The 12372-nt window shown below is 62.7% G+C and overlaps 2 protein-coding genes across 8 annotated transcripts; one reads left to right on the plus strand and one right to left on the minus strand.

Annotated features, from left to right (window-relative positions):
• Positions 1 to 166: 166 nt before the first annotated feature.
• Positions 167 to 9783, plus strand: VWA5B2 (von Willebrand factor A domain containing 5B2). Of its 4 annotated transcripts, none has more exons than XM_031603536.2 (22): positions 167 to 854; positions 2387 to 2575; positions 2686 to 2847; positions 3097 to 3328; positions 3433 to 3587; positions 3829 to 3960; positions 4039 to 4163; positions 4289 to 4465; positions 4536 to 4646; positions 4753 to 4958; positions 5035 to 5149; positions 5217 to 5402; positions 5496 to 5634; positions 5713 to 5996; positions 7166 to 7391; positions 7473 to 7814; positions 7880 to 8017; positions 8092 to 8172; positions 8407 to 8484; positions 8562 to 8631; positions 8839 to 8947; positions 9145 to 9783. In XM_031603536.2, exons 2-22 carry the CDS (start codon positions 2437 to 2439, stop codon positions 9742 to 9744), a joined length of 3807 nt encoding a protein of 1268 aa, XP_031459396.1. In that variant the 5' UTR covers positions 167 to 854; positions 2387 to 2436; the 3' UTR covers positions 9745 to 9783. The 4 variants fall into 4 exon arrangements, with proteins under 4 accessions (XP_031459396.1, XP_090003604.1, XP_031459394.2 ...); XM_090147478.1 differs by having other exon boundaries at positions 2414 to 2575; XM_031603534.2 differs by having other exon boundaries at positions 167 to 2575.
• A 145-nt stretch (positions 9784 to 9928) lies between these two features.
• On the minus strand, positions 9929 to 12353 carry ALG3 (ALG3 alpha-1,3- mannosyltransferase). Of its 4 annotated transcripts, none has more exons than XM_090147482.1 (9): positions 12218 to 12353; positions 12043 to 12142; positions 11827 to 11974; positions 11588 to 11748; positions 11332 to 11510; positions 10978 to 11183; positions 10761 to 10841; positions 10487 to 10630; positions 9929 to 10396 (listed from the first exon to the last, which is right to left on the minus strand). In XM_090147482.1, exons 1-9 carry the CDS (start codon positions 12342 to 12344, stop codon positions 10004 to 10006), a joined length of 1539 nt encoding a protein of 512 aa, XP_090003608.1. In that variant the 5' UTR covers positions 12345 to 12353; the 3' UTR covers positions 9929 to 10003. The 4 variants fall into 4 exon arrangements, with proteins under 4 accessions (XP_090003608.1, XP_090003609.1, XP_090003611.1 ...); XM_090147483.1 differs by having other exon boundaries at positions 9933 to 10396; positions 10761 to 10838; XM_090147485.1 differs by having other exon boundaries at positions 10020 to 10396; positions 10761 to 10838; positions 11390 to 11510.
• Positions 12354 to 12372: the final 19 nt, after the last annotated feature.

Consider the following 12372-nt stretch of genomic DNA (forward strand, 5'->3'; position numbering starts at 1 on the left):
GCTCCGCTCCCGGCCCTGCGGCACCGTCGCCGTGCGGCCGCGGCGCTGCCGGAGGGAAGCGGCGACTGCGCAGAGCTGGGAGCGGATGGCTGCGCCCGGTCGGGAGGCGCCGCCGCAGCGCCGCGCGTCCGCCGAGCCGCGCGGGCAGCGCCCGGCTCCGGGCTGAGGGCCCGCAGTGTCTGCGGAGCGCTCGGCTCCGCTCGGTGCTCGGCGCGGGTTTGGCGGAGCGCGGCAGGACGGTGGCGGTGCCTCCCCCGTGCGCGCTCTATAAAAAGTGCAGCGGCAGCGCGGCCCTATCTATAGCGCGGGGAGGGAGCTGACTAGATTAGCCCTGCATCTGCTGGGTTTTTGCCCGGCCCTGCTCAGGCTGAGGGATTCCCGGGTCGGGCTCGCCGGGATCTCCCTCCCAGCGGAGCCGTTCCGGCTGTGCCGCCGTTCCCTGTCCGCCTGCCCCCTCCCCAGCCACGCGCTTCGCCCGAAGGCTCGGCTCCCCCCAGCCCCCCTGCTTTCTCCTGCCCTTCTTCGGGGCTTTCCCCGTACGCCGGGCTGCGGCGGGTCCCGCGGCGGGTGGGCTTGGGACGGATGCTCGGCCTCACCGCAGCCTGACCCCCGCCCTGGGGCTGCCGTAGCAGGGGCCGTGTCCCTTTAACGAGGCAGGGCTTGGAGCTTGTGCCGCTGGCACAGGGATGGAGCGGCGGTGAGGAGCCGGTGCCAGAGCGGCAGCCTGCAGCGGGAGGGGCGGTGGCATCGGTGAGCGCAGACCCCGATCAGAGCAGAGGGAATCGCTCCGGGCAGAAGCTCGGTGCGGCTCTTGTGGGTGCTGAGCCCCCAATCCCTGTGTCATCGTTCTCCAGGTAAGGCCCGGGGCACGATGGGGGGGTTGGGGTGCCCAAGGTTTGTGTGATTGTGAGGTGAGGCGGTGGGGGCCGTGCAAGTGCTGCGGTCACCGCCCCAGCGGGACCTGCACTGCTGGGATCTGCCCCAGGGCATCAGTCCTTGGGCTGTGCCGTAAATGCCCGCTGGCCACCGGTGGGACCCTTTGTCAGAGCTGCTTGCTAGGATTGTTCCCATGCTGGGCGATCCGCGGGGTTGGGATGCTTTTATTTTTGGGGTTGCACTGAAGGGAAGTTCCCTGGCGTGGGGCTGTGGTTTTCCAGGGGTTTAGTGGGAGGGAGTGTGAGGCAGAGCTGGAGGGAGCTCTGAGCTGAGCCAGCTGCAGGGACCCCACAGTGTGCTCGTTTGGGGCTGTGATGGGGCATCATCTCTGTGGAGCTGCCATTTCCCATGCCCAGACTGAGCTCTCCCAGGTGCAGTTCTGACAACTTTACAGCTGCTCATAGCAGAGAGGGTGAGGAGGGGGCAGCAAAGTGCTGGAGGTGGGGAGGGGTCTTGGTGGTGATTCTGCACTGGGCACCATTTGCTGCTCCAGGGGCTGAGGTCGGGGTGAGGAGCAGCTCTGCTTTTATTCATCACCTCGGGGCTTAGAGCAGCACACGGAGCCAGATGGGCCCTGTTTACCCTGCGAGTGTAAATGCAAAGAGAAGTGATAAAAAGCAGCTGGAACAGCTTCTGCTGGCAGCCCCAGTAAACAAGGCAGCAAATAGCGAGCACGTTGCTGAGCACTGAGCCAGGCGCCTTGGGAACTGATGGGAAGGCTTTGGGGTGACCCCAGCCCTAATGGCTCCAGGCAGCGGGGCTGGGGCTGTCCCTGTCTGAGTGCTGCTCCCACTGCTGACCCAGAGTGGGTGCTCCCCTCTTCCCATGTTGGGGTTAGAATGGGGTTACTGTTAGGGTTAGGGTTACGGAAAGGGTTTGTGTTGGGGTTAGGGTTAAGTTTAGTGTTAGGATGTGGTCAGTCTTAAGGTTAGAGTTAGGATTAGTCTTAGGGTCAGTTATAGGGTTAGGATCAGTTATCCTGTTAGGGTTAGGGGTATAGGGTTAGGTATAGGGTTAGGAGTAGCCACATGCGTGCATCCCTCTGCTGCCCCCTCCCCTCTGTGCCGCTCATCAGTGCAGCACTGACCTTGTTGTTAATTATTAAACCCGCAGCAAACACCGCACTCTGTTGTGCCCTAGTTACGCGTGGGCTTCTTGTGCATCTTTTTTTTTTTTTTTCCCCAAGCAAATTACCCTGGTAACCTCTGTGGGTGGATGGAGATAGGAGTGGCAGATGCTTCTCTCCCCACCAGCACAGGCGATGGGCTGCAGAGGCCCTGGGGCTACTGAGCTGCTTTGTGTGGCCAGGAGACAGAGATGTGTGGCTGTCTGCTTCTGGCCGTGTGGGCTCTCATGGCTCCACAGTGCTGAGGTTCGGCTCCAGAGCAGGGATTTGAGATCAGGTCTGTGTGTGTCCCTCTGTTGGTGCGCATGAGCCCCTTCTTCACAGACCTCCTCCCAGCACCTCATCTTGCAGCTGTGCCGAGGAACCAAGGGACCATGCCAGGTCTGTACGTGCTCTCCTCCTGGGAGGCTCTGCCCCTGAAGAGCTCCAGGGTGAAGGCATGCGCCAATGGGTACGTGCTGAGCATCACTGCCCAGCTCCTGTACACCAACCCATGTGAAGAGCCCGTGGAAGGTAAGGATGGTTATTGGGGTGCAGGGACCATATAGACACCATGCTGGGATATCCTGTTCCGATCCCATTGCCACTCTGGACTCTGCCTCTGGGCTCTGTCCCATCTGCAGGTGTCTTCATTTACCCGCTGGAGGAGTCAGAGCTGGTGGCTGGCTTTGAGGCAGTGGTGGGCAGCCGGCGGGTCACCTTCCAGGTGCAGAGCCGGCACCGGGCGCAGGATTGCTGCCTGCAGTGTGGCAGCAGCTCAGGGCGGCCGCGCCGCTGTGCCAGCGGTGAGTGCATGGGGCAAAGCACAGGGGCACGAGGGGCTGACGAGGTCCCTTTGTTACTCTGGGGGAGCTGGAGGGATGCTCCTCTTCCTTATTTCGGCTTTCTCTAATGACTCCCCAGCTTTCTGCCATTTCAGTCCCATCCTCTTCCTATCTGTCCATCTTTCCCGTTCCTTTGTGCTCCCCTCTGTTGTCCCCTTGGTGAGTAATTAGTTCAATTACCGATGCCCACATGGTCCCCCCCTCACCCAGGTCACCTCGTCCTGGATGAGGACACCGAGCGTTCCACCTTCGTCATCATCACAGGCTCTGTGGGGCCGGCAGAGAGCTTGGCTGTGACCCTGAACACAGTGCAGGAGCTGCCCACGCTGCCGGGGGGGGCCCTGCGCCTCGTCCTGCCCCCTGTCCTTGTGCCACGTGTCACCACCGCCCCCGAGCGTGAGAGCGAGCCGGGAAGCTTGTGTGACGACAGGTTGGCCCTATGGTGATTTTCACGGCTTTCTGAGTCTCTGCCGTCCTGGGGCTGGGGGGGGATGCTGGGTGTGCAGGGGAGGTGTGAGAGCTGCCCTCACCCTATTTCCCTTGCAGCCCCACCAGCTGTTTCGGGGGACCCGGGGCAAGGAGCCAGCCTGCGCCCGCAGCACCTGTGGAGAGCACAGACGTCTTCAGGGGACAGCCCTACAACCCTTTTCCTTATGAGTTTGCTTTTGAGCTGCTGGTGAAGGGCCCGTGCCTGCTGGCAGGTAGGGCTGAGGGCTGGGGGGTGCTCCCAAAATTGCTCTGCATGTGGCGTTACTGCTGTTTGAGCAGTGCCACCGGGCTCTGAGTCAGCAGCCTGCATCCTCGGCGGTGGTGTGATGGATGGAGGCTGCAGGGGCACATCAGGCAGCCAGGGTGCTGCTGGCTGCCATCAGCACGAATCCCATCAGCGTTGGCTGGTGGCTTCCTCGGGACCAGGTCCAAGTGGGTCTGTGCCCCCTCCAGGCCTGGAGAGCCCAACCCATGCACTGCGTGCCGATGCCGACCCCTGGGCCAGCTCTGCCGCCACCACCTGCGTCACCCTGGCCGAGTGTCACCGCTATGACAGGGACGTGGAGATCATCCTCTACCCCTGTGGTAAGGGCTGCGGGTGCGGCAGGTCCAGGGCTGGATGGGCTCGCCCCCAAAGCGTGGGGCAAATGTGAGCGCTTGCAGAGCCGCACCAGCCCCACCTGGTGATGGAGGAAGGCACCATGACGTACCCCGAGTATGAGGCACACATCCGGAGCCGCCGGGACTACGTGCGGATAGCCAGGAGGGATGGCAGTGGGGAGAGACAGGTGAGCCGGCATGGCTGTGGCTGGGAGGAAGAAGAGGGCGGTGATGGGGGTGGTGGTGAGGAAGGCCCCCGTGTGGGTTGCATTGTGAGGCCAAGGAATGCGAGGAAGCCCCCCACCCCTTGCAGGTGGCTTTTGTGCAGAAGCGTTTCCACAAGGACATCTTCCACAACCCTGTGCTGATGCTCAACTTCTGCCCGGAGGTGGAGGCTGCCCCAGGAGCCCTGCAGAGCGTCACCCGTGAGGTCCTCTTCCTCATAGATCGCAGTGGAGCCGTGAGCGGCCCTGATGTCGACAGGGTCAAGGTGAGGTAGGGCGGTGAGCACAGGGACCCCGCACCGAGCTGTGAGTCCTGATGGCTGTCCCCATCCCCAGGATGCGCTGCTGGTGGCCCTGAAGAGCCTCCCGCCAGGAACTCTGCTCAACATGGCAACCTTCGGCACCGACCTGCAGCCGCTCTTCCCCTCCAGCCGCCTCTGCAGCAATGTGAGTGCTGTGGGGGGCCCTCTGTCCCCCTCCATCCTCCCCACCCGACCCTGCTGCGGATGGCTGCCCGGTGCCATCCCCACAAGCCGGCTGTCCTGGCGGGCAGGAGACGCTGCAGCGGGCCTGCTGCCACCTGGGTGAGCTGCGGCTGGCCGCGGGCAGCCCTGACCTCCTGGCAGCGCTGAGTTGGGCTCTGGCACAGCCCCTGCACCATGGGTACCCCCGGCAGCTCTTCCTGTTCACCGCGGCGGCAGCAGTGGGTGACGTGGGCCGCATCCTGCAGCTGGTGCGCAGGCAGGCCAGCACCGTCAGGTACGGCATCAGGCATGGAATCCAGAGGCTTGTCCCTGAAATCAGAGGTGTTTTAGTGCGTGGGTCCCTCCTGCAGGTGCTTTAGCTTTGGGATGGGCCCACGGGCATGCCGGCGGCTGCTGACAGCCATAGCCAAGCTGAGCCGTGGCCGCGCCGAGTTCTTGGACCTGGCCGAGAGGCTGCAGCCTAAGGTAACGGTGGAGTGGGGGGCATGTGGGTTAAGGTGGGGCTGGACACCAACTCGTGTCCCTGCCCCAGCTCATCAAGGCCCTGAAGAAGGCGATGGAGCCGGCCGTCAGCGACATCACCATTGACTGGTATGTGCCTGACAGCACTGAGGCTCTGCTCTCCCCCACTGAGATCGCAGCGCTCTACCCCGGGGACCGGCTCATCAGCTACTGCACCCTGTACAGCATCGCCCGGTTCCGGGACCAGCGCCCAGTGGTGAGGCCAGGGGGACACTGCCATTGTGGATCCTCATGACCACCTTTATAGCCCCCTCCGGTGCTGCCACAGGGGCTGACACTCTCTCTGCAGGGCCGAGATGGAGCTCGCCGGGGCTCAGCTGTCCCGTTGCAGGAGGAGGTGCCCACCCCAGGGGGCACACGGCTGTCCCGAAGCTCCAGAGAGACCTCCGTGGAGATTTCAGCCATTGGCACAGAGGAGTCGGAGCGCAGTGAGTAGAATGGGCACGGAGAGGAGCTGAGAGGTGGCACAGGGGCTGTGAGCTGACAGCTGTGTGCTCTCCCTGCAGGTGCTGACCTCACTTCGGGGGGAGACATCTGGAAGCGTATTTACCAGCCCTCCTACATCCAGGAGCAGTACGTCCTGACGCACTGCTCGGTCAGCACGGAGCGCAGCCAGGGGCTGCTGTCCCGCAGCTCCACCAGCAGTGAGTCCACTGGCTCCCGTGATGTGGCCCCCGACAGCGGCTCTGCAGCCCCTGACACTACCTCCCAGCAAGGCCAGAAGAGCCTATCCCTCTGTGAGTCCTCCACCAAATCTGCCCCGCTGCCCTCAGCCCCTGCTGCCATCAAGGTAAGGAACGCACCAGGGCTTCTCCCCACCTGGCTGGGGCCTTGTCACACCACTGAGCCTGGATATGGGGATGTTAGTTTGGAAGCTGGAGGGCCATGGCCTGCATTTAGCCGGGGTCAGCTCTGGTTGTTTCCAGCAAGCTCCTCAGATGGGTTTGTCTTGCTGGACCCAGAGAGCTGGGCACCAAAGAGCCAGTCCACCCCAGGTGCCAGTACCCCTAGGCCAGTAGGCAACGGTGTGGCTAAGGAGAGCCTCAGCCAGCTCACGTCCTCACTGATGCTGCAGAAATGAAGTGGAAACAATCATGCGGCCGTCAGGCACTGAACCTGCCAAGGCAGGGAGGGGGTGGTCTGGCTCCTGCCCGGCTGCCGCAGCCCTCTGCCAAAGCTGCAGGATGCTCTGTTAGCGATAGGTTCGTCCCTGCTGCTTCATGTCTGGGTTTGGATCCAGCCTGGTCGCTGTGCCAGGGGAGGCTGCTCCCTGCTAAGCACAGTGCCGTGTCCCCGAGGCCAGGTGAGGCCAGCTGTCACCCAGCCCAGCACCGCCTGTTGCTCCCTCCCGACGTGTTAGGTAACCTGCTGCACAATAGCACACACAGCTGGTGGCCTTTGCAGCTGAAATGTCAAGCGTAAGTGATTTCCCCAGTGTAAACCATCCCTGTGCTCCAGCTGCTGGCTGTGGGTGCTGCAGCCGTGCCCCATTATGGGGTTTTTAGCACCCACCTGCCTGGAGCAGCTGAGCTCGGCCCCCACAAATGCAAACATCACCAGAACCACATAGAATCATAGAACCGTTTGAGTTGGAATGGCCCCTTAAAGGCCATCTGGTCCCTGCACTGAACAGGGACACCTACAGCTCCATCAGGTGCTCAGAGCGCCATCCAGCCCGACCTTGGGCGTTTCCAAGGATGGGGCATCCCTCCTGTCTCCACGTCAGCCCTAGACAGATGTTTGCAAACTCACGTCTTGGTGCTGTCATTCCTTCCCGTGTGCATTAAGCACTGTATGAGCACAGCCTGCTGTGAGGGAGGTGATGGATTTTTGGGTGCCAGCTCACACTGCAGCAGGGCAGGGTGCCAGATAGAACTGCGGGGGCCCTGTTGCGTGTTGGCACAGCCCCACCTGCACTCCGTGCCGCTGAGCCCTGGGCTCGTCGTGAGCTCCTCGCAGGTGCCGGTGTCTCTGAGCAATGAGGAGCTGGCACGGCGGCAGAAGGCGCTGGCACGAGCTGCCCTGGCTGGCCGCAGCTTCTCCTCACCACACGGGGAGCTGGATGCACGCCGGCTCTGCCGTGCCCTGGAGAAGGTGTCCCAGAAGAGGAACCAGTCTGTGGAGGGGCAGCTGGACCAGCTGAGCCCCAGGACACCGCGGCTGCAGCGCAGCATTGGGGAGTCAAGTGAGTGCTGGCCCCGGGAATAACGGTCATCCCAGTGTCACATGGAGTCACTGTGCTGACCCTGTGTCCTGGGCCACGCAGATAACCTCCTGTCACCGACCCACCTGGACTGGGACATGCTGGTGGAGCCCTCTTACCTCTTCAGTGCAGTGGTTCCCGAGGCGAAGGAGCCCGGCCAGGGTGATCCCTGCCTGCCCCTACGCTGCCACGTGGTGATCCACGGACTGCATGCAGGCCAGCCTGTGTCCTGGGAGGTGACGGCCTCACTGGAGGCCCTGCTGCAGCCACGAGATGGGGTGGGCAGTGAGGAGCCCCCGCGGCGGGCAGCCATAGCAGGGGAGAAACCATTACATGGCTTGGCAGCACGCTCCATCATCCAGGATAGCGAAAAGGCGGCACAGCGTGAAGCTGAGCTGGAGCAGGGTGAGTGCTGGTCCCTGTCCTGGTCACCATCACCATCACTGCTGCTGACACCTCGCTCTGTGCAGGTTTCGCCCGCCGCTTCCGCCTGAAAGCCATGCAAACCAGCAAAGCCTGCAACGTGCCTTCCCTCTACACGTGCGTGGTGCCTGTGGATGGGGCCACACGGGTGGTGCTGCCCGCGGCCCCGCAGGTGTGGAGCACAGGTAGAGTCGGGGGGACAGGATGGGGATGGGAAATTGAGCATGGCATGTGCCAAGCTGGCATTGGTGCCTTGCAGCCACACGCAGCACAGGCATGGCAGGGAGCCGGCATCGCCGGCAACGGGATACGGAGGAGCGGGAGGCTCTCATTGGTGCAGGTATGGACCCAAACCCTTACATCCCACCCCAAGCTCTCAGGGACCTTGATGACCCTGAGCATAGCGGGGTGTCCCCCGAACATCAGGTGCCCAGCCAAAGTTGGTGGTAATGAGGCTGCAGGAGGAATTGATCTCTGCTCCATGCTGGGCATGGGGTCAGCAGCAATGTGTCACGAGGACTGGGCTGTGCAGGTCCCCAGGCCTCAGTGACCTCAGTGCTTTGCTGTTCTGCAGAGAGGGATGAGGTCCCTGGGTCTCCAGTCAGTGCCTCCTCTGCCACCTCTGGCTGGGAAAAGCAGAACGGCTCTCACGGTATGGCCACAGCCCTGGGGATGAACCCATCTCTGTGCACCGTGGTTCCTCTGCACTGCCTGCTTCTCCCATTGCAGGGCTTCCAACCAGCCCCTCCAGCTCCTCCATGGCCTCACGGAAATCCACAGAGAGCATTGCTGGCTCCAGGTGGGGCTGCCCTGCATGGGTTCTGAGGTGGGGGGATGAAGTACCTCAATGGGAGGAGTTGGGCAGTGTCACCTCTTGAGTGCTGCAAGTGTGGGTGGGATGGGAGGGTGAGTGGTCCAGCCCCATCTTTGCAGCAGTGTGCAGGGGTCCCGCTGCCCCTCATTAAGGGACAGGTGTCACCGTGCCCTGTTCATTCACCGTTGTCAGGTTCAGCCTGACCCGGCGCAGGGGGCCCAGCCTAACACTGCGACCACAGTGCCTCAGCCCCGAGAGCGAGTGCTCCAGCACGGCTGCCAGCCACGACTACCTCCCACTGGTAAGGACCCTTCCAAGCTGTGCTCGGTATCACCAGCTGCAGAGGATGCATCTCCAGTGGCTGTGAGGAGCGCTGCTGCATCCACAGCATTGGGCAGCCCCTGCAGCTCAGGTCCCCTCCTGCAGTGCTGAGTATTGGGACTGCAGACAATCTGGGTCCCTGCTTGCTCACCTCGCAGTCTCCTAACCCCTTTGCAGGTGCAGTTACAGCAAGCACGGGGGCTGTTCCAGCTCACCGAGACCTTCTCTGAAGTGGTGCAGATCCCCCTAGATCGCCTGCGCCGTGCCTCGCCCTATGCCTCCCACCGTGCCAGCCTCAGCCCCACATCCCCCGTAGCCAAGAGCAGCCCCGGGGCAGGGCCGTGCACCGAGGACAAGGAGCCAGTTGCAGCCCCAGAGACTGGCTCCCCCCAGTCCCACAGCACTTGCTCTGAGGTGCCCAGTGCAGCCGTGTGGGCGCAGGCAGACAGCGGGCATGGCTCTGAGTCTGACACCGCTCCCCATTCAGCCGCCCCATCGGAAGCAGGCTGGCAGGATGTGGGGCTGGAGGACCTCGAGAGTGCCAGCTGGGCCACGGCGGTGGCCCTGGCATGGCTGGAGCACCGCTGTGCTGGCTTCTTCGATGAATGGGAGCTGGTGGCAGCCAAGGCAGATGCGTGGCTGCAGGCACAGCAGCTGCCCGAGGGCCTAGATGTGAGCTGCCTCAAAGGGGCGGCCCGGCACTTGTTCCTGCTGCTGCGGCACTGGGACGAGAACATCACTCTGAACATGCTGTGCTACAACCCCAACAATGTGTGATGGCCGCAGGGGCCATCAATAAAGGTGCCTGGCTCCGTGCTGCATGTGTACTTCCATTCAGCCCAGAGACCTGGAGAGCATCAACCCTTCCCCCGGGGGGAGGGAGCAGACAGGAGGTCAGGAAACAGCCAGGCTGCAGGAGGGGCATCAAAGCCACTTGAGCCTTGAAGCAAAGATTTTTGCAGATGCTCTAACTTAACCTTGTTCCACACGCTGGCCCCAGGCACCACTCTCCAAAAGGAGAGCACTCTGGGCGTTATCACAGCACAAGGACATCGCGGCCAGGGAAGGGCCCCCAGAGCCCCTTTATTAGAGAAGTCCTGCCTAGCATGGGCTTCCACATTGCCCCCTTTGTAGTTCCAGGGCTCGTGGCCCTCCTCAGGTGGCCAGGGGCAACCTGGAAACAAGGCAGGCAGAAGAACAAGCAGAGGAGCAGACCTGGAGTCCCTTTCCATTGTCCAGCCAGTGCTCTTACTGTGCCTTCCTGGAGAGGGGATCGGACTTCTTGCTGGGCTGTGGGGCTGGTGGCAGGGCTGTGCCGTACCACAGCTGGAGCAGGACAAGTCCGTGACAGATGTGCAGGGAGAGGGAGCTGCAGACAGTGGAGGGGTAGGTGTTCCAGCAGAGCTCGATCACACCCAGCAACAGCACCCTGTGGGAGGAGCCAGAGGTTAGTAGGGGGGCACAACAGCCTCCTCAAAACCTCAGCAGCCACATAACACCGAGCCCTACCAGCACATACTTGGGCATGTGAGTGAGCTTGGAGGTTGGGGTGCACCACAGCAGGTAGGGCAGTGTGTGGAAGTACCAGACGTAGAACTGGTAGTGCAGGGAGCGGCTGCAGCAAATGCCCAGAAAGTTGGAGGAGAAGAGGATGAAGATGATCTGTGAACAGGCATTGAGGTAACAAACCCAAGAAACTGGAAGTGCAACCCCCCTGTGGCTCCCCAGGAGCAGCCTTTCAGTGCTTGCCCTGCCCTCCCCACTCTCCTTGCTCCCCACCCTGCCAAAGGATATTGTTGACACTCAAGGGAGTGGACGGGTGCTTCCTCTCGGCTGGATCCTTCAGCAGAGATAGGATGCTTTCTTTGGACCTGCTGGGAAAGCACAAACATCAGTCTCAGCTTCTCAAAGCCTTTCCCACCCCAATTTCCCCTCATGAGCCACAACCATGGGGGCTGGCAGGGTATGGTTGATGGGGGATCAGTCCCCATGCGAAAACCCAGGTCTCACCTGTGCCATCGGTGCAGTGCAAAGAGCACCAAGCCAGCCAGGTGGGCCAGGAGCAGCCCGGCATGGAAAGCCCGGTGCTGGAACACCTCCTCTGGGAGGAAGCGCCAATTCACTGTCCACTTGAACTGGAACTGACGGCCCAGGTCGAAGGAGCGTGTCAGGTACCCCACGGGATTCTCCAGCAGGAAAGGCAGCCCTAGGGCCACCTGCAAGATACAGCAGCCAATAATTAGGGCTCCATCACCCCCACTGCATGCTGAGACGTGTATTGGGGACAGCCAAAATTGGGAGCCCTGGCGGTCTGTTGTTAGCTATGCAGGGCCAACACAGGTGCTGGAGCTGCAGCGCACCCACCCAGGGGTCTACAGGATGCTCTGGTGACAGCAGGCAACGGTGAGTGGCAGGGACCAACCTGGAGCATGGCACAGATGCAGAGCTTGGGGATGCAGCCCAAGAGACCGAAGCGCTGTAGGAGGAGAAAGAGCAGCCCGGGTGCGAAGAGGAGGATATTCATCTTCACTGACACGGCCAGGCTGGGTGGGAAGTGGAGTTATGGCACGGCCTACACGAGGAGAGCCTCACGCTGAGGCCAGCCTCGGCGGCCCCACACCTGAACAGCAGGCAGCCCCAGGACCAGCGGTCCTCCAGAAAGAAGTTGATAGCGAGGAAGAGGATGGCCATGGCCACGGGGTCGTTGAACAGCCGCAAGACGAAGATGGAGTGGATGCGGTAGGAGGCGCAGCACATGAAGAAGAAGACGTACGGGGGGACCTGGCGGGACAGAGGCGCAGTGGCGGGGCCTGGCACACGTGGGGCGGCACACAGGGCCACTCGGTGCGGCAGCCCTACCTTGCAGGTGCGGCAGTAGATGCGGAAGACGAGCAGCAGGTTGAGCAGGTAGAGCCCGGCGAAGATGTGCTGCGCCAGGCGGATGTCGGCCCCGCGGCCCGTGGCGTAGTACAGCCCCAGGAAGAGGTACACAAAGCCGGCGGGGTAACTGCGGGCACACACCGCGTTGCCCCCCATCCCGCCCCACACCGCCCACCCCGCGGGCCCCGTACTCACACCAGCGGCCCGGTGTCGCCCCGCAGCTGCGTGTAGTCGCGGGTGCCGTTGGCGAAGCCCTCCACCTCCTGCATGTACGCCTGCCAGTCGATCTCGGTGTCTGCGGGGCGGGTGGGCGGCTGAGGAGGGCGGCTCGGGGCTCCCCGCACCCCGCCCCGCACCGCCCGCTACTCACAGGGCACCCTGCGGATCACCCACAGGTTGACGCCGCCCTCCGCCAGGCACAGGCAGGCGGCCACCAGCGGCGTGTAGCGGGGCTCCAGCAGCACCTCCCGACAGACCCGGCGCAACCTCACCGCCATGCCGCCTCCCCAGACGGAACTCTTTATT

This window comes from Phasianus colchicus, chromosome 10 (genome assembly GCF_987193195.1).
Source record: "Phasianus colchicus chromosome 10, bPhaCol1.hap1.1, whole genome shotgun sequence".
Taxonomy (NCBI): domain Eukaryota; kingdom Metazoa; phylum Chordata; class Aves; order Galliformes; family Phasianidae; genus Phasianus; species Phasianus colchicus.